Source organism: Rhodamnia argentea, chromosome 5, assembly GCF_020921035.1.
Source record: "Rhodamnia argentea isolate NSW1041297 chromosome 5, ASM2092103v1, whole genome shotgun sequence".
NCBI lineage: Eukaryota > Viridiplantae > Streptophyta > Magnoliopsida > Myrtales > Myrtaceae > Rhodamnia > Rhodamnia argentea.
In genome coordinates, this window is record NC_063154.1 from 27,183,192 (window position 1) to 27,209,063 (window position 25,872).

Here is a 25,872-nt window from a genome sequence, read left to right on the forward strand (position 1 = left end):
TCATAGAGATATATGATGTATATGGAATGTCACCCAGGAGAATTACTAAAAAGGTCCTAAATTTATTGCAATTGTATCAATTCAGTTATAAATAATTTTTTTTTCTGCCAATTCAAGTTTAAACCTTTTGCATTTGTGCCAATTCAGTGCATTTAATCAATTTTGGCCGGTCGGTGTTGACTTGGATCTTTTAATAAAATTTTAATAGTTTTTTGAAATTTTTATGGTTTTTTACTTTTCTTTTCTTTTCTCTGGTTTTTTATTTTCCCAACATTTAGGGTCGGCAAGGGTTGTAAGTGCCACGTCAAGACAGCCGGACAAATTTGGTCTCGATGGATTGAATTGACACAAATGTAACATATTTTAGGACTTTTTTGGTAATTCTCGCATCGTCACTCTACATTAATAACATCACTAAAGTACAGTGACATGAATTCAGAGAACGAATCCATTAGCAGAGAAAGAGGTAGTGAGGAAGGGAGAGAGAGAGGGACGAGGAAAGGAAAGGAAAGGAAAGTAAAAGCTCTCCGTGGACCTATTAAACACTTCAGAACAATGCTCAGGATCGGTTTCTTCTTCGGCCTGAAGATGTGGAGAAGGCATAAATCCAGAACCTTGGTGTCTTCCAATGATTAGTCTTTGCATCTTGCTCTGCTATCCACTTGCTCAGATCTCTGTACTTAGGAAACAATATAACACACCTTCAATAACTTCTAGTGTAACTTCCCATGTTGTATGTATTAGCCTGTAAGTTCGCCATCCCGAACTGCCCTCGCATTCCGTCTCTCGTGTACTGCTGCCACAAGAGCTGCTCGTCGACCAAAAGCCGCTGCTTCTTCTCCAGATCCGACATCTGCACGTACGGTGGTGGAGCAACGGTGAGTGATGCTGCAAACGGGTCGACGAAATTATCGGTTGCCCTAACAGCTGGAGCCGGAGGCGCGGGCAAAGCCAGCATCGCCGACTTGTCGGCTGACCTGACCATGACACTACTTGCACTTCCATTGCCTGCATTTACTGCACTAGGCCTAGCTGCGGCTGTTGCTCCCTGCTGATACATTCCATTGAACAGCCACATATCCAAACCGCCGGCTAGTGTCGTCTTTTGATTTGATAAACCGCTTGCCGATTGCACAAGTGAGGATTCCCAGTCTGCCGTATCATTACCAAATGCCTCCCATTTGGGTGTCGGGTCAGGACCAACCGATGGTGCGCCGCCATCAAATAAGGCCCATGCTAGTTCATCTCCGAGTTCTCCGGTGGCAACCACATCGTCTCCTAGATTTAGCAGGTCATCTTGTTGCTGTGTGTTCTCTTTCTTTGGTTCTTCCTTCTCTTCGACAGTCGATTCGCAAAAGCCCTCGGGTGGAGGCAGTGCCTTGATCGAGTTCATGTCTGGTTCATTTGCTTCTGTTTCTTGCACAATAAGATTCTTTGGCTCTACACTGGGCGCTCTCTCACATTTCGCTGCTGCTACTCTGTCGCGAATGACATCGTCCATAAGATCGAGTTTCTTCTGTGTAATTCGCTCAATTTCCGGGTACTCGGAAGTACGAGCGATGCCGACATTCTTGCACCAAGCGTAAAATATTTCGAGCTCATCAAACTGCTTCCCTACTTTTGCGAAGATCTCATATACCTTGATGCATTCTGCAATCTCCATCTCCGTGAATCTATCTACTAGTGTTGCCATGATCTCCATCATTTCATTATAGATTCGGAAGCTTTCTTTTACTATTGGGTAAAGGGCCACGAAAATCACTCTGTCGTTCTTCGCTCGACCTGCTCCATTTCAAAAGATTGCACATGAACAACATCAGCATCGACTTAAGCGGTAGTTCATAATAGCAAAATTCATAACTACTTCGGATTCTTAGTAAATGTACTGCAATTATAGCTATAAAATTCGTGAACATTCCAATTGATCAGTTCCCCATAAGTGTTCTGAGTGATGCATTTGATGTTGGACTAACCTGTTGGCTTGCACGCCAAGAAACGTTCGAGTAGTTGCTGCAAATGCTGCATCTTTGAAAAAATCTGTTCATTTTTCATGTCTCGAACCGGTGTGAATCTATCGCCAGCTTGCCCATTTTCTTCCTCTTCTTCATCGAGGCCGTACTTGCCACGTCTCCGTTTCCGTCCCAGCATCCTGTATTCTAGCTGTTCATCGAGGTACAGAGCGTACGTCCTGACAAATGCCGAGTAGTCCCACGAGTTCGACCGCGACATGTCGCGGAAGTCGGACATGTTGAGGAAGCGGGTACCGCGCCTCGTGGCGAAGAAGATCTCCTCCTTGTACGCGGGGTCCCCCTTGGCCAGGAGCCTCTGGATCAGAATAAGCGTCTTCAGCGCGACCGTCCAGTTCTGGGTCTTGTTGAGGCGCCTGGAGAGGGTGTCGATGCACACGGTGATGTTCGCACGGGAATAGGATGTCAAGCTAATGATCTCTTGGATGTGCTTCTCCTCAGCCGGGAATTCGTCGTGCCGAGTCGACTTCACTATTGCGACTTCCAGGTCGGCAACCGAGCTGCTGCTGGTACTAACTTTCGCTAGGCCGATGCTGGTGTGGTCCTTGACCGCTCCGAGGGCTCTCCTCAGTTTGCCTGAACCCATGGATTGAGTGCAAAAGGATGGATAAGGAGATGCTCTCACCAATTGGTATTGTGTGAGAACCCTGACAAAGAAACCATTGAAAAGCAGTCAAATACAATAGTTTTCATGTCATATGCAGGTAATACATCCTGGAAGGTGAAAGATCAAATGCAACTTTCACTGATTATTAGTTTTTTGACTTCCTAAATGAATTTGAACAGTTCGAGGTCCGAAGCACCAACCCAAGTTTGCGAATTTTTGCAGGATTAGGCGAACCTTGCCGGGTAACTTTCCGCAGCGCGACCCACCCGTTTGTCGGGTCTAAATGAAGTAGGGACCAAGGCAGAAGATAACAGCAGAACAAAGTCCTTCTGCAGCTCGAAACGGACCGTTTCCGGCAAGATAAACGTGGAAAGAACTGAACTTTAAAAGCTCCAGGAGAGGAGATGTCTGAGAGGAAGCACAAGAAGAGAGGAAAGGGAAAGGGAAGATGTCTGAGAGTTGCCTCTCTCCTCTCTTCTCTGCGTTTCTCCTCCTCTCTCTCTCTCTCTCTCTCTCTCTCTCTCTAACCCCTCTTTCTCTCTCTAACTCTCGTCTCAGTCTCTGTTATTCTGTTCCCATGCTTGTTTCGAACGCCTTCTCCTGCCGGTCGACCATGAATTGGCCGCAAAGTGAGCCGCGAAGCTCGGACGTTGTTGTGGGAGGGGTGGTGCCGACAACGAGCAAACGTATCTGTCAGATTGCCACGAATAGAAACGTTGAATTTGACCAAAAATGGAAGTTTCTGGACTATTTGTCTTCGTGCCTTCTATTTTTCAGACGTAAGAAATTATTCCGAATTTTCTTTACATATATTTCTTATTTTTTAACTTTTTTTTTTTTCACTATGGATATCGAGGTCTAGGCTATGAAGCTCTAGGGGGTCTATATATCGTGTCTAATACTCTCCGACATGCGATCGACCCGTGGTCAGCACTCCAAATACTACAGCGATACGAGGAGTCCAGCATCCCGATAATTCATTTTGACATGCACGGGTCAATTTTAAGTATTTTCTATAAATTAGAGATCAAAATGTAAATTTGTCAAAGATATATATACCCAACCATTCCAAAATTAATATACTCAACTAGCAAAATAAAAAAAAAATAATCGTGATATAAAAGAAGAAGAAAAAAAAACTCGTCGCCGATATAATTTATCATGTATATGTAAAAATATATGTTTAATAACAATGTGTTCAACGTGTTGCAATTCTCTATATTTTGAGAATGACGTACAAACGTGTCGTGTTATGTCGTATCGTGTGTTGATGCTACTTAGGGTCTAGGCGACCCTCCTTGGTCACAATGAAAAAAGAAAAAGAAAAAAAGAATATAAAAAATTAATCTTTTTAGAAAAAATTGCATAATTTCTCCACGTTAGCACCGGCAATATCACATAGGACGACCAGTGTCTACGTCTGTGATTTTTTGTCAAAATTGATAGGAAAGATTATGTTGGTAAATTATTAAAATGTTTGGGACAAAATTGATCAAATTAAAAAGTTTAAGACGAGATTAATATTGGTACAATAAATTTAATAATTTTTTTTGGTATAATTTTCTCGTAATATTCCACCCAAGTAATCATTGGAAAAATGTTTAAGCAATCTATGATTGGCTATATGGATAGCCACGACACCGACGTACTTCAAGATCACCTAAAAATCCGTACAACAGTTACAATTTCTGAACGTGGTGAAACTTTGTTAACATCATGTCTTTACAAAAGGGGCAATTACTCCGAATGATCTAGGACAACCTATTCAATGAGACCAACAAATGCACATGTTAGTTAAGATGTGATCGAGTAATTAGTTAAAAGATTTGCAAACCCGTCTAATCTCTCCATTCGAACCTGTCTTGACACCAATTTGGCCCATTTTTACCATCGATTCGGCAAAATCCGCTTGGAATGAGGGCCCGAAGAGCGGGCTGAAGAGACCCACGTAAGATTCCATCACGCCCCGCGTCGCCGGGTCGTCGTTTAGCTTCGCATCCGATTCCAACACGGCCCATCCGCTCCTGATGTTGCGGAGGATTCGGTCGTCGAATGTCCGCTCGCTGCCGTGATCGATCCCTGTCCGCACGTTCACATCACCGTTCTGCGGGCACGTTGCTTTCAGCTCCGGCAAGAAGTTGGGATTGATCGAAGGATCCGATCCGCCGCCGGGCATGAAGTTGTATAGGCGTTCCGTCATGAAGAAGCACGCTGTGGTTCCGATGGTGTGCGCGGCTGAAACATGAAAATTGGAAGTGATGTTATGCATGCTAGAGATTTACCAAATTGTTTTCTTCACTAATCAGTTGGATTAGACACTTAAGCAAGCGACCTTGCACAATTAATAAACGAACTCCTCTTAAAATTTACTTAATAATCTCAAAGTGGCTCATGGTCCAGGAGAAATCAACGTGTAGTTCAAGACATTGGCATTGTTACCTTCTCTTTATCCTTTGCAATTCGATGTTCTTTATATACAGAATACCTAAAATATATTCACATTTACAACCATGTGAACATTTTAAAAATAAAAATTATATATATTGCAAAGACTGAAGCTAGAAGTACATGCTCTTAGCTTAACTTTGTTGCATTGGTACTGATTTAATCTTGAATCTTTTTACCTAAAGCCAATTCCATCATCATAGCTAATTTTAGCCGAATATCACCGACGTGGATTAGGGACGGCCTACGAGGCGTTGGCGCCGACATGAGCATCTTTAATAATATTTCAATAATTTTTTATTTTTGATTTTGTTTTTTTCCTTTCTTTTTTCTCCTATCTTTTTTCCAGGTTTCTCTTGAGGCTAACCCTCGCCCAAGCCAACCCAGCCTCGCCTTGGCCCGGGGGATGCCTTGGCTTGGGCAAGGGTCGGCCTCACAGTGCATTCGCCCTCGCCCGGCAAGGCCTATCATCTATTGTGCAGCGAGGGCCACCCTCATCGGCCACCGGAAAAACCTAGAAAAAATATAGGAAAAAATAGAAAGAAAAAGTAAAAATATCAATATTGTCAAAAAATGTTCACGTGAGCACCGATCGTGTCGCGTAGGCCATCCAAGATCCACGTCATCAATATCCTACAAAAATTTAGAGTGAAGGACTAAATTGGCTTCAGGTAAAAAAGTTTAGGACTATATTGGTGCCAATGCAATATATTTAAGACTTTTCGAACGCTTTTTCCTAGAAAATTTTGATCATATATGGAAGAAAGAGAGAGCACCTAATGTAGGCATTGAATCAATTTAGTCATAAACTATTTGACAAATTGTAAATATAGCTATTCCGACTAATTTTGGCTGAAAAAAAAAAAAAGAGACTTTGGCCGTCCTACATCACTTAAGGGGACAAATTTTCGTTTTTTATATAATTTTTTTCCTTTTTTCTGCTTTTTCTTTTTTTTTCCTATTTTTTCTTTCTTCCTAAGCTAGTCACCGGGCCTTGTCGAGTCCGGCCAAGGCTGACTTTGCCTTCCTCAGGCGAGGCTCTACCTTTCTAGATTTGGCAAGGTTCTTCCCTTGCGAGATTCGACAAGGCTCAACGGCTAGTGTAGGAAGAAGGAAAAAATTAAAAAAAGAAAGAAATTCAAATTTTTTATAAACAATTAAAAAATGCAAAAAAAAAAAAAAATCTCTATCAGCGACTAAATATGACGAGAGTACATGTTAATGATTTTCGATCAAAATTGATTGGAATGACTACACCGGTAATTTGTCAAGAGATTTAGGACTAAATTGATGAAATTAAAAATTTTAGGACCGAATTGATATCAATAAAGTAGTTTTAGGACTTTTTTGATCTTTCCCCAATCCTCATAGTCATGAACTTTAGAACTGCGAAATTGGGGTATGACTAAGCAAAAGTGCAATTTTTACTACTCCAAGTCTAATTCCAAAGGATCATCATTGAAGGATGTGTTATGCATGAAATTGAGAATGGGAGCAGAATAATCTGTTAATTACCCTTAGAAAACCCGCTGGCAAAATTCAATTTTTGATGCTCCAACTCCAACATGACGATTGATGACACCTTTTTCATGTTTTCTAGGCTTCCAAACCAACATCAGCTCACCAAATTAGCATGGCTACCGTGTAAGAGAGAGAGAGAGAGAGAGAGAGAGAGAGAGAGAGAGAGAGAGAGAGAGAGAGGCGGGAGGGGCTGTACCGCTTAGGAGGACGAGGTCCCTGTCGGAGAGACCTTTCTGGGAGAACTTGGACTTGAGCTGTTGGATGGAGTCGCCGACGTCCGGCATGTCCGCGGCCAGCGACACATTCGACACCCTCCCATCCAGCCGCCCCATCGGCACCTCGTAAGCCGGCCCATTTAGCTTCACACGCGTCAATGTCGGCGTATTGTCAGTTCGTCACATCCCTTCATACAATCATTTCGTAACCAGCCATTGTACTAATTTCGTGCATTATTCTATTCGTGATCCATATTCTTTCATGATCCTGATTCATGAGTACGGGAACGATCCGTCCTAGAGATCTTAGGGAATTGACTCATGATACAGACATTTGTTAATAGTCCTAAGCAGATAACTAATAGACATGCAACTCAAGAAAGCACCGAAAGAAAGAGCAGACTAACCATCGCGACAGCATCTCTAGCCGCTAAGGCGACGATGTCGGCGCACGAGACGACGCCGGGGCATGCGGCCTCGAGTTGCTTCTTGGCTTCCTCGATCACCTCGAATCCGCCCACCCCTTGGTGCCCGAACGCATTCCTCTCCGCACTTTGCCCGCTCTCTATAAGAATTGAACCATCACATCCCTAAAGCGCACACATCGTCAAAATCATGAGACGGACCTTAACATTCTCATTCCTAGATGAAAGGATACTATTAACGGGCATCATTCAACTTTCGAAGTATTACTAGTCATAATATGAGAACAACAGTGCGAGAGGAAGAGACCTCAACAAAGCAGTCATGGAAGTGAAGGCGAAGCAAGACGGCGGCCTTGTTGGGGTCGGACACGACCGCATTCCGGACGACGGATCTGACAACGGGCTCGGCGGAAGGGCAGGTTTGGCCGTAGAAGCCGACCCTGAGCTGGGCATCGCACGTTCCCATCAAGCAACAATAAGCGAGTAGGGTAAGAACCCATAAGAGCTCTCGATCCATGGAAGTGTGCTTGTGTCGTTATACGGTGAGTGTTCTACTGTGAATGTGAAGTTGAAGAAGATCACAAGTTGAGAGGAAGAGAGAGAAACAAAGAGGATGAAGATGAAAGGACTGAAGAAGAGAGAGAGGAGATTTAATTTTTTTTGGGGGGGCAGGTGGGAAGCTGACAACGTTGGTGTTCTGAAGCAATGTGTCAACCAAACTACTGCATGGCACTTTGTCACCTTCCTCTCTCTCTCTCCCTCTCTGCTTTGCTGCTTCTCCTGTTGCTTTTCATCTGACTTTCCAGGAAAAGACAACAGTTCTGCTGGCCTTGTCCCAGGGGCATCTTAAATTAGATACAATAAAAGGTTGAAGGAACTTCTCAAGAAATTCAGTGAAATATCTTTTTTTTTTTCCGCCCAGTTTTTTCCAACATTGTTCCTGCGCTACTTTGTTTTCCCAACATGCATCCCGTATGGACAAACAATTCAAAATGTCTCGAGTTTTTTTCAGAACGGCTCGGAGCCAAATAGTAATGATTTGAAACACTTCTCTTTCTATTTATTTCTACGCTATTTTGAAAACCCAAAAACTCAATTGTGCGAATATATAAAATTTAAAATTTTTAATCTTAGCAGAAAAGGGAGGGAGTCGATTTCATTGATAAATACCTAACTCTATGAGAAGTCTTAATTGATGAAAGTTTGTACATAGGCTAGGAGGGAGATCTTTCTTCATATCTTCCTTCCATCAATATAACTGTCGTGTTCTCATGCCCTATTGTGTTGCTCCAGGGGCACTTCCAATGGCATAGATTCATAAAGAGTTGAAGGCTTAACATCGCAGTAATCTCTTACCACCACCCCTGATCGGAGCCCATGATGAACTTTCCTTGACCAACAATCAGAAAGCGCGACTGCTCGCGTTCCGGTGATTTAATTTGCTAGTTCTAGAGGATCACAAATATGATGTCCTTACTGGAAATTATACATGCATAGATTCTTCAAGACTCAGCTAAGAGACCATTTATATCACAACTTAACTTGGTGAACAAAATTCGAGTGACATGAATACAACTAAACTAAATGGAATCGGTGTGGAAGGCAGGGTCGTCTCTTTCATATTGAGAAGGAACAAAATGCATCAGTAAACTGAATTGCTTTAAACTGACGAGAGTACCGCATCATAAGTTCGTAACTTCACTCCCTCGTCAATAAATCTCTCTCTCTCTCTCTCTCTCTCTTCAGTCTAATAGCCTATTAAATTCTGCTTTTAGGAGGACTGCACTACACGTATTTTCCTCTATACTTCGGCTTTGTTTCTTTACTAACTTTGGGGTCGCCCTCTGCAACAAATACCGACTCCCCTGGGCTAAAAACCGCAGAATGAAGATTACCGTCTTCCATCCACTTTAGGTGGTTTTCCTTGAACTCCAGATGTTTAAGCCTAGCCTCTTCTTCGATTTCCTCGGTGTAAGGACTGCTCTTCACCATCGTGAGTAAAACCCGGCTATATCGTGAACTTAATATCTGTTCTGATGCGGAAACCAATACGAAACATGGGTGCTCAGGGAAATGGTTTTCTGTGGACTCGTCTTCTCTCAATACAGGATAGAAGAACACTAGTCTGCCATTGAGTACGAGCATTTTAGCAGCGAGATCGAGCAAATCGTGCACACATTCTACCAAGCTGTAAGCTGCGGTCGATGGTATGTGATCTGTCCTCTTGTCATCGGGAACAGTGTAAGGGCCCACAACCCCCTTCAGTAATTTACGGCCACCTGACTTGCGTCCTCCAGCACGAACTCCATAAGGTGGATCACAGATTATGGCATCAAATACCTACAAAATTAACATGAGGGATCATTGCCCAACAAAAGGAGGACAGCAAAATTGAAAAAGTTAACCTTAGTTGTACTTGAAGCAAACAACTAAAACTCAGTTGTGATTATTATTAGCATCACTAACAAAAATAACGAAATCAAGCTCGTATCTTTGTCATGGTAGTGATCAACCGAACAGTTCAGTAACATTACCCTCCATCTCATCTTTAAAGTGGAAGATCCTGAGTAAAAACCAAGATCCTGTAGGTACTACTGGACTTGGTGGTACTCCCAAAGGAAGCACCACAATAATTCTGCTGATAAGAGCAAAGCCACCAAGTCTTTTCACTCAGTTATGAGATACGAACAGGAAAGACCACAGGCACTTACTTCTTTTAACCCAGGACGCCATGGAGGCAGGTTATTATCGGCCCTTAACAAACCAATTGGCGTAGGCAATCCATACTGCAAGGAGGGAATAAGTGATATGTTAGGTTTGTGCCTCCTTGATGGTCATCCATGAACTTTGTTCACTTAGCCAAAGGCAAAACTTCTAAGTTCCTGTGCGCAGTTAGTATTTTAGTTATCTAGATCCAGCTAGATATCACAAAGCAATTCAAATCACACTAACAAATGCTAAGGGTACCTGCTTAAAATTACTCCAGACATTACAATCAGGTCCACGCCCATCACGCACTACCCTAATATCAATGTCTGCACCCTGAAAGTTTCATGTCAGTTAAAAGGCAAGAGAATCTTTCTCCATTCAACTAGCTTCCGGTCTACTTCAACATGGAGAGAAGAGCACGAACCATGGTCATTGCTCCAAAATGAGCTGCGGCAACAAGAATGCTTCCAGTGCCAACAAAAGGATCATAAACAAGTTTCCCCGGTTTTACCATTGCTTGATTGGCCATCAAGAAAGCCATTTCTGCATCCATGGCGGTAGGGCCAAGGTAGGTTCGACTTTTGAGCTGATATGTGGGCAAAAGCTTCCGGTCAGCACCACCAACTTCACGGCCAAAAAATATCCTCTTCTGAACCACTGGAGGGAGACCATTGTTGGTTCCATAATCATCTGTTTCCATGAGCCAGAACTTGTGATCTGGATTCCTTAGATTGACTTGCCCCTGCGACAACTTACACCAGCTTATACTTCCCACAGGGACCACAAACAGGTAACATTCTTTCAACGAGAAGCTGATAGAAAATAACCGCCAAATCATCAAGTGTTTGAAAAGACAATTATTTATGAGTCTCATTATCTTATCAACAATTTTGACAAGGAAATTCACAAGCAAAAAAAGGTTTGTTGACTGGATTATTATCAGCTGTTAACACAAAATTGATCCAACCATTACATGACTGGGTTTGAGGGAGAACAGGAGTCCGGGTGTTCACTAACCCAAGTATGCCACATACTTCACCAACCAAAAGAAATTAAGATTCCCACCATTCAGCAATAAAAAATTAAAAAAGGATTCCCCTATCTCAGTCTTGAGTCCTCACTTGGAGGATAATCACTGTGATCTATCACAATCAGCAACAACCTGAAAAACTACCAGTTCCTGCTTTTGTCGACTCATAGAATACTTGCACATCTACCAGAGTAAAAAATGAATACTTCACAGAAATAAATTCATGTATGTTGGACTATGGATAGGTAGTGACCATATGATTTCCTAGGCACCGGCAGTTGAGTAGTGCAGCCTGGCCTCACACTGCAAGAATGCGTTTGAGGGATATGATAAAAGGGAAAATCCACTTGCTCAGATTTGATATCTAGGTCTGATTTATAACAAAATTTTATTATGTGACTGAAGGGTACATGTAAGTACCTTAACATATAATTTGGCCGAAATGCAGATTCGTTCTGATATTTGGCATGGCCTAATTGTATAAAGCTCATGCCAACTTCTGATGATGCACACACCATAACATCATTGAAAATTCATGCATTTATTAACACCTTGATTTTCTCTTTTCTCAAAATGAACAGCAACTAAAACTCAGCAGAAGTCAACACCTACCTCCTCTCAAAGTCAGTAGCAACAATTAAAGGAAACCAGTATATTAAAAACACAATAACAAAAAAAAAATTTCCATCTTTGGCCATCAATCAATTAGCATCGTCATCTCATACAGTGAATCTGCACTGGTACTTCAGGACAAAGTAAAAATCTTTCATTAGGAATGAGCTCCCAGGACCAAAAGGTTCAAAATTCAAGCCTCAGATGCATCATCCATATTCCCACTGGTAGGCACATGTGAATTTGCACAAGTGAGACATTCGACTTTCAAATCCACAATTTAGCATTTGAAGATCCTTAAGACAAAATTTTAAGGCACCTTGAATGGGATGTAAGCAAGACTTTGAATGCGCTCATTTTGCTCTTGAAAGCTAATGACCTTCCCAAAACTGTCAACTGTGATTCTGAATGTGCTTTCAGGAGACAGATATGGTAGCTTACGCTCATCTGGGTAATCTTTTATAGCATCTTCTAGTTCTTCGTAGTTGTTCCCTTCTCCCCAGAGTTCGTATATGCCCTTGACTAGTATACCTACAGTTATGCAGATCCAAGAAAATAAAGCGAAGCTTTTTGCTAAACACAATTAAGTCTAAGGAAGAAAAGATGCCAAATATAGCCACTGTTATAGCATTAACTGTGAAGGAAGCGACACAAAGAAGAATACATCAACAATACTGGTACTTCCAGCAGACAAAAGCTCCTTTACTTATTCTATGGAAAAGAAAAAGGTTTTTGTCCCAATGCTCGCTGGTGAATTATGGCTATGAATCAGGTAGACAACGCACAATTAACCTTGTCCGCTGCAAAGGCTGATAAAGTGTTAAGGAACAAAATTTCTGTTTGTCGACTAGTTCCATCTCCAGCATAATTTCATATCAAGTGATAGAATCACATAACTATCATGTCGATATCTAAGCACATGATGTTTAAATAATAAATTGAATTATTCCTTAAAAGCCACAAACAAAGTCCCAAAATTCATTGTCCTTCATTTCAAGGTAGACTGCCACGGCAAGTATTTCATAGAAAGTAGAGTGTAACAACCCGTCTCATGGTTCAAGCAGGGAGTGGTTCATTAATTCCTAAAGTTCATTTTGAAGTCTACTCACGTGCCCTGGTTTGTCAGATCTTCTTCTTTAATCTAATTTCCAAGTACATCTTTCATCTTCCACTAAAAATTACCATATCAATTTAACTTATGGCAGAAATGTTTTATCAGATACGTAGTAACATGACATTTCTTAGCCCACAGGAAACCAGCCCACCATAGAATCAACATTCCTTCTCTTGTATTCAGATTACACTAACATTCTCTATATTGGCGATGGCTTTTCATTGACATCTCAGAAAATGTCAGGGAGATGTTACCCACAGCTACCATTATTGATCGTTAATCTGATGAGCACTTGAGGCATAATCGCTAGCACCGGATTCGACAATAGACGCAAGGCAGCATCCACAATGCAATCGTCGTAAAAACAGAAGATTCACAACTCACAATTGTTGTCATTCCCAGTCCCACAGGTTTTTACCCACTCAAACATCATAAAGCAACGAATACAGCTGCAGAGGCAAGAGATTATTAAAACGTCTAATGGAGGTGTTAAAAAAACTCACTTCGATTGGCGATATCGCGAGCGACGTCCTCGGAAGGAAGGTCGACAAAGTGGAAAGGAGAGTCGGGATGGTGGTGCTCGGGAAGCCTCCACTCCAAATGCTCCCCCCCGTCCTGTCCTCCGTCGTCGGAATCGAACGCTCCGAACATCAGGGCGAGAGATTCGACCTCCGGTTTCCGGTAATCCAGCAGCCTGTGGTAGAACACGCACAGAAACCACATTCCCTAGCTCTTCCGTCTTCCCGTTTTGCGATCGTTCCTCTGTTTCTAGCTCAGCTAAACGGAAGCTAGTCTATACCTCCCGGTGGTGAAGCGGCGGCGGTTGCGGCGGAGGAGGAGGAGGAGGAGGAGGTGGCGGAAGGGCAAAAAGCAGAAAGGAGAAGAGGGACCAGCCTGAACTGAAATTTGCTTCACTTCGCGAAACCCAAAACCCTGGCACTCGAAGGGAGGACGACAACTCTTTCGAATAATTATACTTAGATCCCCATATTTCCTAGATTATTACAATTGGCCCCACAATATTCCCAAATGTTGTAACGATTCCTTTTTTTTTTTTTCGCCCTCAATCCTATTCTAAAGCTTTTTGCACCCTAGGCAAAATCAACCACTTGTCTCGAATCCATAAAGCATAAAGTGGTTTCAATGCTTACTTTAAACTCGATAAATTATTCGAGATTTAAGAATCGCCAAAATATCATTCACAACTTTTTCTTATAAATATTAAATTTTAAAAAAATATATATTCTATTCATTAATAGTGCTGAATCCCGAAATATCATTCAAATTTTCAAAAACAAATCATGAGTGAAGATTTAAGAAATTACGCATTCATAAACAAGTTAAAAAAGCGTGCTGTGTAAATTAGAATGAATCGAGACACGCACACACAATTATATATAAAATATCTTAAAAGAAATATAGATTTTGTGTTAAATAAAAGTTAAAATTATGAGGAGGAGGGCAAAATTTGGAAGAGAGAAAAGGTCAAAAAAGTTAATATGAAATTTGTGGCACTAAATTGAAAAAAAAAAAAAAGATGAAATCGTGATGCACCAAAAAAGGCGAAGAAATTTACGAAAGTGCCATCGAGAGCGAGGGGAGCATGCAATTGCAGGGTACCGTATCCTGCAGCTTCTTTCACCGGAGATTTTCTCGGGCGCGTCCCTAAATTGCCCTCACAAGCCAGCCAAAGCCAAGCCATTTGCATTTGATGCTGATTCTCTCCCTCACTTTTTCTAGGGTTTCTTCTTCTTCTTCGTCTTCTCCTCCTCCTTCGTCTTCTTAGCAGACACGAGAGCGAGGTGAAGCGAGCTTGACCGGGCTATTGATCGTCACCTGCTTTGCTTTTCGTCTGGTTTTCGTAAGTCGGTCCCTTCTTTTGTTTGCCGAACGCTGACCCTTTGCCAGATCTGCTTCTTGTCTTGCTTTTTTTTTTTTTCCTTGGCTCTCTGTCGGAGGGTTTCGTGGGTATGATGGGTTGGGTTTGAGGTTGTTGATAGTGTTGGTTTTGAGGTTGTTTGGTGCTGAATTGATCACCTTTCGAGTTTGAATTCGTCCGTTGCCTGGCGTCTCGCGTTTATGTTCCTTTGTTTAAGATGTTTTAACTTGGGAACGGAGGTTGGCGAAGCGTATGTGCTATGGGGGCTTGAGAAAGTGAATGATTCTCGATAGTTTGTCGAAATACCGAAGCAACCCGATTGATTAAAATTTTTCCTCTTATGAGATCTAACTTACCTTGGACGAAATGCTTTCGGGTTAAGAACTTTTTCTTTTTCGGTCTGAAATTCAATTTCCTCGGCTTTTAGTTCATATTGGGGAAACCTCCTCCTTGGGCCAGGTAGAAAAGGAAAGCTGTTCAATTTTAGCTCGTATGGTAGCAAGAATTGCCCTAAAATGGTCATATCATAGGGCTGTCTGTCTTTATCCACCGGGAGTAAATTTTCTATAGCTTTTTTTTGCTTGATAAATCTGCTAGCTGCGTTGATGTTGTGAGAAAGCTTCTGTTGATTGAATAAAAGATTATATTAGCATGTGGGATTACTTGTTCGATTGCTGTCAATTTCTCTGTGAATGGACTGAGATGTCATAATGGAATGACGAACCATTCTCATTTCGAATGGACTTTTCCTGCTATCATTGTCATTTCTCACCATGTTCCCATGATGAAGAAAGTAGATTGTCTTCAAGGATGAGTTTCATAGGTGTTTAAAAGAAATTTATTAACAAATGTAACATTGCTGTTTGTAAAAGAAATTGCATGTGTGCATTGAAGAATTTAGTCATAAATACTTGTGCAAACCCATGCCAAGTAGGCCCTGTGGTGTGATGGTAGTTTAAAAATCTTACTTCGAGAAGCTACTTGTTCTGGTTCTTTTATATATATGCTATGGTCTTTTGGAGCTAAAAATTCTGTAGAAGTATTAACTATTGTCCAAGCTTGTTGATTGCGCTTTGATGCACAAGCCCGCATGGTCTGATATCAAATCATTGACTAATGTACTTGAACTTGTGGATCGCTATAGTTCATTTGATTATTCACTGTTCTTTATTCTGCCTTATCTTCTTGAGAAGTTAAATTTATGAAGTTATGCTTGATATATACTTCATACTTTTGGCTGAGCTGATTTCTGCTCTATTTCTTGGGCAATTGCATTAGACGTGCTATGCTTGTTCTCTACAGTTTGTTAGTTCCATGTCTAACATCACGCATTAAATATAGTTAGAAGATGTCAGAAGAGGTGGAGTACCGCTGCTACATTGGTGGCCTTTCGTGGTCGACATCTGATAGAGGTCTAAAAGATGCTTTTGAAAAGTTTGGGCATCTGCTTGAGGCCAAGGTACAATTTATTAGCATCTATTAAATGTTTACAGTCCTTATCCATACGGTAACCATTAGACATGTATGACCGCCTCCTGGCTTCTAGAAATTACTTTTATGGTGGTAGAGAATTTGATACTTCATGCTTTATAAGCTGCCAACCAAAGCAACAGGCCTAGTCTCATCAGGAAACTTCGGTACTTTAATTTGTATGCAAGAGATATTTGAACCCCATCCAATTGGGACAATTGGTAACTACATATTGTTTTGTGTCATTAATACATGCCAGCTAAATGAGGGTTGGCTGCATGGGTTATTGTGGTGAGTAAGTAGAAGATGCTCAACTTGCATAATCTACCTTAAGAGGCAATCTTAGATTGTGTTTAAGTAATGGACACTTGTTTTATGTTGCTGTTGAAACTCATTCACGTTACGTTTTATAGATGTGAGCACTTATCGTTTATAGGACATGCTTGAACCAACATTCTAGTGATAGATGAGTGGGACGAAGTGTTGGTAGTATATTTAAACTTCTCGATCTACTACATTCTCAACCATACAGGTGGCTTGGATTGGTAACACTGCTATTCGTACATCAAGCAATGTCTTCACTATTCTTAGATCAAGCAATGTTTTCTTGCTTTCCAAGATGGTGCTTGCAACTACTTTACCTTTTCTCTGTCCTCTTGACTTAAGTTTCACGTCATTAGTCAGCCTTGGCTTCATCATAATTGCTTGAACCAACTTGCGAAAAGTATATAGCAGTGTCTTTTGGAAACAAAGTGATTATTCTTATAAGGATGAGTTTGGTTGAGATACCATTTGCCACGCGTTCGATGGACATCTTAACTTGGTCCATGATGTCATTGATGTACATCATGAGCTGGGTTTTACTCACTTAAGGTGCGGTTCCTTGTCATCAGAAGAAGAAAAGGTGAAAAGGTACTAACAAGTAAAGCTGTTGGGGACTACTGTAAAAAGTTATCTTTTGAAGATTGAACTGGCGACGTTAAGAGCTCTAGAGGCTAATAGCATTGCTTTTTGAATGGATCAGAGTTGATACTCCATGTTCATGGGCAGATCTCACAAGTTCTGCATTGGTGCTTTTATCTACAAATTGGTTTTATGTTGTCTATTAAAATATCGTAGACTCTTTTTATAGATCAGTAGACAGAAAAAATCTAGCGACGGAAAATGTGCGTGGGAATTTGTATTTTCCATTGTGATCTAGTGTGGGTCAGTTGTATTTTCCATTGTGGTCTAGTGTGGGTCGCAATATTTTGTAATTTGATCGGTAAGGTCTAGTTCAGTGATTACGGGAAATAAGTGCTCTAGCATTATGATTAGTTTGTATGTTTAGGCTATTGACTCTATAAACCTAAGCTTCTTATTTTTGGAACATGAGATGCTTCTTTGCTGCAATTTCCTGAAATTTCATTCGGTATTATTACTATCCTCATATGATAATGTGGGATGAAAAAAGCATTTTAATATCATTTAGGGCGTAATTGCAAAGCCATCCTCCCGTTTGCTCTTCATATCAAATATCCTCCTTGTCTTTCAAAGTCTACATTGTCCATCTCCCCAACCTAAAATGACCCATTTGCCCTGACGCATTCCTGAAATCTGCACCCATAACGTGAAAATCCAATGTTGAGGATGGGATAATTTTGGGAAATTTGTGTGCGTATTTGTTTGTCTTTTTTTTTTTTTTTTTTGGTTTTTTGGGGGGGGGTTGGGGATGCAACTTTGATACCAATAAAAACAAAAAGTGAGGATGGTAAATTGTAGGTTTTGAAATGTAAGAATGGGGTGCTTGATATGAGGAGCAAAGTTGAGGATGATAATTTTCCGTTATATGACACAAACCAAGTCCAAGAAGAATATTTTTAATGCAGGTGGTGGTTGACAAGTTCTCTGGACGCTCTCGTGGATTTGGTTTTGTAACTTTTGATGAGAAGCAAGCAATGGAAGAGGCTATTGAGGCTATGAATGGGATGGACTTGGATGGAAGAAATATCATTGTGGAAAAAGCTCAGCCTCAAGGTTCGGGTAGAGACCAAGATGGTGATCGCAGTCGTGACCGTGGCCGTGATCGTGGCCCTAGTCGGGACTATGGTGGTGGACGTGGAGGTGGAGGGGGAGAGTGCTTTAAGTGTGGCAAGCCTGGGCATTTTGCAAGGGAGTGTCCTAGTGAAGGGGGCAGAGGAGGTAAGTATGGGGGGAGGGATGACAGGTATGGAGGAGGAGGAGGAGGAGGTGGTGGTCGCTATGGTCCTGATCGAAATGGTGATCGCTCTGGCGGGCGCAATAGGGATAGTGGTACTCGAGGAGGATCAGGAAATGACCGCTATAGTCGGGACCGTTCTGGTCCCTATGAACGTCGCAGTACAGGAAACTTCCGTTCGGGGTAGAGAGAATACTCCTGATAGGTATGCACACAATTTTTTCCAGTCATAGTAAAGCAGTCGATTCTGTGCTTATTGAAAAATATTTTGTGCTTGTAGGACACAGTTGGAGGTTCTGCTGTTACTTGCTGGAGGTGTCAAAGTCTCTTCTGTTGCATCTCTTCTTTATGGCTGTCTGGGTGGACCAATCGGCTTGATCAGTCTTTGATGTGCGAACTATGGCTAAAAGATTCAACTGTTTAATGTCCGTGAATGCTCGTTTTGATGTTTTGGTCTGATGACATTGCTTGCTTGACTCCAAGAATCAAATTTGGTCTTACTCTATCAATGCTATGATGGGTGCTGGATTCGCTTTCGGTTACATGCTTTAGCACTTGCAAATCCGTCCGAGATCAATATTGGTTGACTTCTTCATTGGCATTTGCGACTGCGGAGTGCGGACAGCTTTGCGGTGTCTAGATGGCTCTTTTGAGGATAGGGCGAGAGTTCACCTGTGGAAGTAATGCCTTTTCTCTTTGCAAAAGAGAAGCTGCCTTAGAAATGAATGCCCGTTTTGGCTACGGTTTTTCAAATGTCTAACTTTTTGAAAAGGAGTTAAGCGGGTAAACTTTTCTCATACACATTTAGTATGTGAGCTTTATGTCTATAGTTTGCACTATATTAACTCTGCTAAGCTTTTGGCAGGATTCTTGGCTGTTTGTGGTGTTTTGATACACGGTCCTGTTACTTTCATGTCGTAGGACGTGATTTTAGTCTTAAAAATTCTGAAAAGTTCTTTTGGCCTCAAGAAGCTATTCCTATATGCAATTAACTCGGTAAAATTCCGTCTCACCTTCCACACACTGTACTGATGGAGGAGTTCCTTTCTCAGTAAAATGCGGAGATCTTTGGAAGCTTTGGTGAGGATGGCAATTTGATTTGCATTGTCTTCTTCCTAGCAATCTCCTGTCTTGTATCACCATCTTCGGTGGAAGATTGCTGGTATCTGTCTCCTCCATGTGCATGGTGCTGCTATCTTGTTAGGTTTCCTGGATAAGTTTCCCCTTCAGGCGTAATGACGGCTCTCCCTTTGAATCGGCAAATTTGCTTGATATACGTGGTTCTTTTTGCTTGGGCAGCTGCGCGTGCATCAACTTGCATCTCTGCATTAATGATCATCGCCGCACACTTTGAGCCGGCCGTTTGTGATTGCTCATGTATTTTGCCCCAAGTCTTTCAGAAGTTGTGCTTGCTGCAATCTGAGATTCGCTCTGGGCTTGTGACTTCTAGGGTTTACTCTTGGCATAAGAAAAAACTGGACATGATCATCTCCTTTTCAGTGGGCAGTCTTTTTGTCTGTAGTGACTTCGTTGAGTTTATTGTGCATTCTCAATAATGGCTCTGTAAATGGATATTTCCCTGCTATGTTTGTCAGAAAATTTAGAGATTAAATTTGCAATTTCATCAATGTGCTCAGCAGGAATTTCACCAACTATTGGGAAATTTTCAAGTAGAGGTTGACAGTTCTGCCAATTTTCTGTTATCCTATGGACTTTCTTTACAGTTGTTTCTTTAATGGAAGCGGGTGCTTGGGGTATGACTTGTGATGTGGGAAGCTGTATGCAGTGATTTGTATTAGTTTTATCCCAGCTTCATTTGTAAGTGTGAGAGAGAGAGCTAGATGGTTGTGCTGATCTGTCTCTCTCTTCTCTTCAAGTTCTTGTTCACGCATGTCAATTAGGAAAGTAGTGCGAACCTTTCGTTTGATTATATTGTGCCTTTAGGTTTTGCACGATGTGTCCTTTTTCAAAGGGTAAGTCAACTTATTTTATGTTCCTCGTATTCTCTTTTTAAATGATAAAACTACTTTTGGCCCCTGATTTGGTCATTTTTTATCCAATCAATTAAGCTTGTGTAACTTTTCTAATCAAGTCCCTTCAGCTCCAGATCTAATCAATTTGGAACTGACAAATCTTGTTCCTAGACATTGCATTTTTCTGTTTTATTTTGATCACCTATGTGTGCTTTCTATCCTCAATTTTTTCTCCCAAACATAGTAGTAGAGGTTTTTTTTTTTTTTTGGGGGGGGGTCGAAAAACAAGGTATTAGAGCCATTCGTCTCACTTTTCAACAGTCGAGGAATCCACTGAATTTTACTTAATTAAAGGGACTTTCCATTCAGTAGTTTCTTTGACAGAATTTTAGCATATTATTTCATTAGAATTTGTCTCCTTACTAATTCTACGATCTACATGTGATTTGCACTAACTTATGCAATAAGTCGCAGGAATCTAATCTAATATAAAGTATACATGCAATTATAGCCTCGTGTTAGGGAAGTCTGTTCCTTTTTGTTAGGATAAAATCCGGTCTAGAAACTTTGGCCAAGGAATAAGCCAGTACTGCATGCGAACACGAGTTAAAGTGTGTTGATTTTTATCCGTTCCTTCGAAATTTAAGTTGGTGAGGCAAAAATAGGTCACAGGGTGTTAGAATCAAATCGAAACCTGATCGAAATAGAAAATTTTGGGTATTTTTGGGCAGAAGATACTGGAGTGAAGAATCTTCCTTGTTCCTTCGTCGCACGAGAACCCCTCACTTGACAAGCCAAGTGCATAAGCTGCACCCACTACACGAAGCAATACATGTTTTGTGCCAGGCTCCTCAACTCCAGTACACGTCAATGTTGCATGATCTCCCCTTCAACGGGTTCCTTTACCGCAACTTCCGCCTCTGAACATCCACCGGAGCTCTTTGCTGCAACTACCTATTATCAGTATTGCGCTCGCTAGAGCAAGATTCGTGTGTTATCGTGCGGCCCAAGTTACTTCGCTACAAATCGGGGTCGAATGTGGAGTGTTAGGGTTACTTCGGATGGAGGAGAGGGCTCGTATCTGGGTGGTGAGGTCCAGAAATCACAGAGAGGCGCGGACACGGCGGTAATGGCAGCGGGGGTGTGGGGTGGCTTGGCAAAGCTCAACAGTGAGACGGTTGCCGGAGGTGATGGGGTGGGATCTGTCCACGGTGGTTTGGTGGTCAAGTGGAGGAGTGTGGAGGACAAAGGCCTGTTCAAGGGGACAGAAAAAAAAAAAAACAGAAAAAAGAAAAACCCACCCGAACCTGATTTTCAATTCAACTAGGTTGGGTCAAAGCATAAGCTCATCCCTAACGGTTCAATTCGGTTCGGGTTTTAAAACCCAAATCGAGCAGAACCTTTGACGCCCCTAGATATTGAGCTTAAGATGGAGAAAATGAGGTAAGGACCGGAAACTTTACTTGAGTCCATTGTGCAGCATTTATTGGCAAGCATATCTCAATTGGCTAGTCGCTAAAATAATATGATTTGGTTGAGACAAATGTTGTATGGTTCGAGCATGTGGCAAATTTTACCTGACATTTGATGGTTTGGTTCGGAAGTGCCTTTTTTTTTTTTTTTTGGAAAAATTGTTTAGAAATTCTTAAATCTATTGTCCAGTTGCAAATTTACTCATAATCTTTCAAATTTGGCCAATATAGTCTCAAACCTTTTGACAAATTTCTAGTGTAATTTATCTAGCCAATTTAACCTAGAAATTGTCAGCGTAGTTATCTAGCCAACGCTAGGGGTCCTATGTGACATGATTAGCAGCTTATAGGCATCAATACTCAAACTTAAAAAAAAAAAAAAAACAAATGATATTCCAACCGCATAAGATGGGCCATTGTGTAGAGAAATGAACTATTTTACCATAACATTGTAATTTGTAGAAAGGATGATCTCAAATACTTCACTTCTATTGCAACTTTGACCTTTCTCTATGCTTTTCATTTTACACGCTCGGCAGGAAATAGTGATATAACAGTTTCATTGAGCCTGGACATTCGTTATTTTAGTCTCAATATGACTGGGAAGAAGACCATGCTAATTGTGCTCTGAGTACCTATATGCACGGAAAAGACTGAAGTCGTCGCCCCCTACTAAACGGCATGGGCAATTCAAAGATTCAAAGGTAGAATGGAGGTTATGGACGCAAGTGATGAACAGGGCCACGTGATTTTTTAGCTTTCATTGCTGACCTGATCATCACGGCCTTGTAAGTTTCTCAACTTGAGGGGCCCATGAAAGATCTGTCATGACTATTCTCACATTGACAACGTCCACTTTGTCTTGACATCGAATATCACCCGTCGATGTATTGCGCCAATTGCTTCGAGACAATGTCACCCGGACACCTAAAGAGACTTGAGCCCGTTGGGACTGTGGGGGAATGATAGCAAAGTTCATTTTTGAGCGAAGCGATTGTAATTTGGCTCAAAAAATGAGTCAAAGTGAAGATTGTTAAAAATATATTTCGAGTTTGAGCCCGTTTAATGAACCTAACCCGAATTGAATTATTCAGTATGTGAAAGTTCAAAACCAAATAATTCGGAATAAGTAAGTTGTTTTTGTGTTTGAATTATTGTGGAATTGAGACTTTGACTGCGAAAAGAAAACAAGAAAAGAAAATTACTGTATGGTAAATGTTGCGAAATTGGTACTTCAATAGAAGCGGATCGTGACCTTTGCAATTATATCGAGAGCTATAGAAATCGACAGAGAAATAAAACGAGAAACAATAAAGGGCACAAGATATACGTGGTTTGGTCTGAATGTCGGAACTTACGTCCACGAAAGAGCCAACAAAATAATCCACTAATAAATCGAAGAATTACTGGATTACAATCACTTGCGCTCAAATGTTTCCCAATCCTAGATTATACACCCGATACCTACGGTGTTTAATAACTCAACTCGACGGACTAGAAGCGATGAACAAACCTTTCCAAGCTCTAGACTCTCATCGTCTCTTGAGCTCTTGTTCTCTTGCCTCTTTCTTTACAGAGGTCTTTGCTCCTTCTCATGGGATAAATAAAGGAGACAAGAAAACATAATCACTAGATTTCTTTTTGAAAAAGTCCATGATGATATCTTACCTTTCGATTCCCACGTTCACTATAATCGATGGGGAATCTAATGATAATGGATGGTGGATGGATGCCAAAAGAAATGGGTGTGCACTCTTCTGACCTTTACTTTCCTCTTGTCGCCCAAGTGATGAAAAGCTAGCAAAGAAATAAGAGCATAAAGGCAAGAAGACTAATGGAGCCCCATCTTTATTGAGCATGCACTTCTTTAATGTTAGAATTTCCATATCCTTCATTCTTTTTCTCTGAAAACAAATCTTCTGATTTTGCTTGTCATCCCACATGAAGAGAAAGGATGTGCGTGGCTTGAGCAATAAATACTCCACGTGTGTCGGATCTCGTAAATGGGCTCAAACTCGAGACACAATTATAACAATTCTCTACCTTGGCTCGACGTTTGCAGTCAAGTTATAGTGCTTAATTATTCATGCTAGCTCTCCCGGCGCCTCGACGGGCGCTCATACTCTACAGACGCCGATTGAGCTCAAGCAGAGCTCGAGCTTCGCCAAAGGAACCGACTTCATCATCATATCCACTGGATTCTCCGCTGTTGCTATTTTTATAACAACAATATTGCCCTTCGTTATGACATCTCGGATGAAATGGTACCATATATCAATATGCTTTATTTGCTCATGATAAATCGAGTTATAAGCCAGATGTATCGCACCTTGGTTGTTACAATATATAGTGACGCTTTTCTGCCCTAATCCAAGGTTTGAGAGCAAACCTTTCAACCATATCGCCTCTTTTGCTACAAAGGTTAATGCCATGTACTCTGCCTCGGTTGAAGACAAAGCAACATGATCCCGAAAGGATGCTTTCCAACTTACCGCACCACCTGCTAGCTTAAATACGTACCTCGCTAACGATCTGCGGCCATCCAACTCACCGGGGTGATCCGAGTTCACATATCCCGTGGTCTAACTTCCATTCCCATCCCTTCAGTATATGATACCAACGTCCGTTGTCCCCTTCAAATATCTAAGGATCCATTTCACAACTTCTCAATGTGTCTTACCTTGGCGTTTCATGTAACGGCTGACAATGTTTACGACTTGTGAAATTTCAGGCCTAGTGCATAACATGGCGTGCATAATACTACCCATTACACTAGAATATGGAACACGGGACATATGCTCCTCCTCTTCCCGAGTCTGCGGTGATAACTTATTAGAAAGTTTAAATTGTACAGCTAAAGGTGTACTTATAGATTTTGCTAACTACATGTTAAATCGTGCCACAATCTTCTCAATATATTTCTTTTGTTATAGACGTAACATCCCCGTAGCCTTGTCACCTAAAATCTCCATACCCAATATCTTCTTAACAGCACCTAACTCTTTCATTTTAAACTCAGCACTCAACCGCCGCTTCAGGATATCAATATCGGACATTTGTTTAGCTGCTATTAACATGTCATCAACATATAATAACGGATAAATCAAAGATCCACTCTCTAGTCTCCTAAAATAAACATAACTATCCATATGACTTTTCGAATAGTCCCGACTAGCCATGAAAGCATCAAAACGCTTGTACCACTGTTTAGGAGAGTGTTTCAGCCCATATAAAGATTTCCTTAATAAGCAAACATGATCCTCCTTATTCGAAATAGCAAATCCCTCCGGTTGCTTCATATAAATCTGTTCCTCCAACCATGAAGAAACGCCGTTTTTACATCTACCCGCTCCAACTTGAGATCCCGTGTAGCAACTAAAGCAAGTAATGCACGAATACAAGTATGTCTTACCACAAGAGAGAACACCTTATTGTAGTTGATGCCTTCTTGCTGAGTATACCCCTTTGCAACGAGTCTTACATTGTACCTTGCTGCCTCGACACTGGGAATGCCTTCCTTTTGTTTGTAGACCCATTTGCACCCGACAATCTTTAGCTCTTAGGTTCTTTGACCAACTCCCATGTTTGATTCTGGTGGAGTGATTCTATTTCTTCACTCATAGCCTCTAGCCATTGTGATGACTTAGCACTAGCCATCACCTTAGAGTAAGAAGAAGGCTCGTCTACCTCTACTTCATCACCTACAATCAATACATAGGCAATGTCAAAATAACCATAACATACAGGTGGTTTGATTTGCCTTTTCTATCTGTTCGTGGCTATATTGTGTTGAGGCTATGGTTGTTCTGTATCACCGTCTTCGAGAATTGTAGCCATATCCGCAGTCTCCTCATCGTGTACCTCCGAATAGACATGGCCGGCTCTTCGGAACCGGTGGTTCCGGTTCCACGAAAAGGTGGAACCGGAACCGGCGCATTCGGCCTGGTTCTGGTTCCGGTTCCTGTTCCGGCTCGGAACCGGCGGTTTCGGGCCGATTCCGATTTTGTTTTTTAATTTTAATTTTAATTTTTAAAATAATAAATAATAAAATAAACATAATAAATTATAAATTATAATCAATAACCAAATTGTACATTGTAATAAAATGTGGGGAAAAAAGAGAGAGAGGAGGAATGGGATTGAACTTAATGAATTATCATTAAGTGCCTACATATC

At 41.3% G+C, this 25,872-nt stretch overlaps 4 protein-coding genes across 6 annotated transcripts; 1 reads left to right on the forward strand and 3 right to left on the reverse strand.

Annotated features, from left to right (window-relative positions):
- Positions 1-555: 555 nt before the first annotated feature.
- LOC115755137 (putative clathrin assembly protein At1g03050) lies at positions 556-3,109 on the reverse strand. Its single transcript, XM_030694443.2, has 2 exons — positions 1,974-3,109; positions 556-1,782 (listed from the first exon to the last, which is right to left on the reverse strand). Exons 1-2 carry the CDS (start codon positions 2,611-2,613, stop codon positions 704-706), a joined length of 1,719 nt encoding a protein of 572 aa, XP_030550303.1. The 5' UTR covers positions 2,614-3,109; the 3' UTR covers positions 556-703.
- A 1,155-nt stretch (positions 3,110-4,264) lies between these two features.
- Positions 4,265-7,871, reverse strand: LOC115755139 (peroxidase 43). The gene is made up of 4 exons (XM_030694445.1): positions 7,548-7,871; positions 7,223-7,405; positions 6,797-6,959; positions 4,265-4,869 (listed from the first exon to the last, which is right to left on the reverse strand). Exons 1-4 carry the CDS (start codon positions 7,755-7,757, stop codon positions 4,448-4,450), a joined length of 978 nt encoding a protein of 325 aa, XP_030550305.1. The 5' UTR covers positions 7,758-7,871; the 3' UTR covers positions 4,265-4,447.
- A 965-nt stretch (positions 7,872-8,836) lies between these two features.
- Positions 8,837-13,637, reverse strand: LOC115755138 (tRNA (guanine(10)-N2)-methyltransferase homolog). 3 transcript variants are annotated; one of them, XM_048279422.1, is made up of 7 exons: positions 13,209-13,637; positions 11,911-12,122; positions 10,374-10,691; positions 10,208-10,282; positions 9,952-10,026; positions 9,775-9,831; positions 8,837-9,580 (listed from the first exon to the last, which is right to left on the reverse strand). In XM_048279422.1, the coding sequence occupies exons 1-7, from the start codon at positions 13,426-13,428 to the stop codon at positions 9,026-9,028; spliced, it is 1,512 nt and encodes a 503-aa protein (XP_048135379.1). In that variant the 5' UTR covers positions 13,429-13,637; the 3' UTR covers positions 8,837-9,025. The 3 variants fall into 3 exon arrangements, with proteins under 3 accessions (XP_048135379.1, XP_048135378.1, XP_030550304.2); XM_048279421.1 differs by having other exon boundaries at positions 9,730-9,831; XM_030694444.2 differs by lacking the exon at positions 9,775-9,831.
- A 720-nt stretch (positions 13,638-14,357) lies between these two features.
- Positions 14,358-18,793, forward strand: LOC115755141 (glycine-rich RNA-binding protein RZ1A). Its single transcript, XM_030694447.2, has 4 exons — positions 14,358-14,566; positions 15,926-16,043; positions 17,923-18,456; positions 18,532-18,793. Exons 2-3 carry the CDS (start codon positions 15,933-15,935, stop codon positions 18,436-18,438), a joined length of 627 nt encoding a protein of 208 aa, XP_030550307.1. The 5' UTR covers positions 14,358-14,566; positions 15,926-15,932; the 3' UTR covers positions 18,439-18,456; positions 18,532-18,793.
- The last annotated feature ends 7,079 nt before the right edge of the window (positions 18,794-25,872 follow it).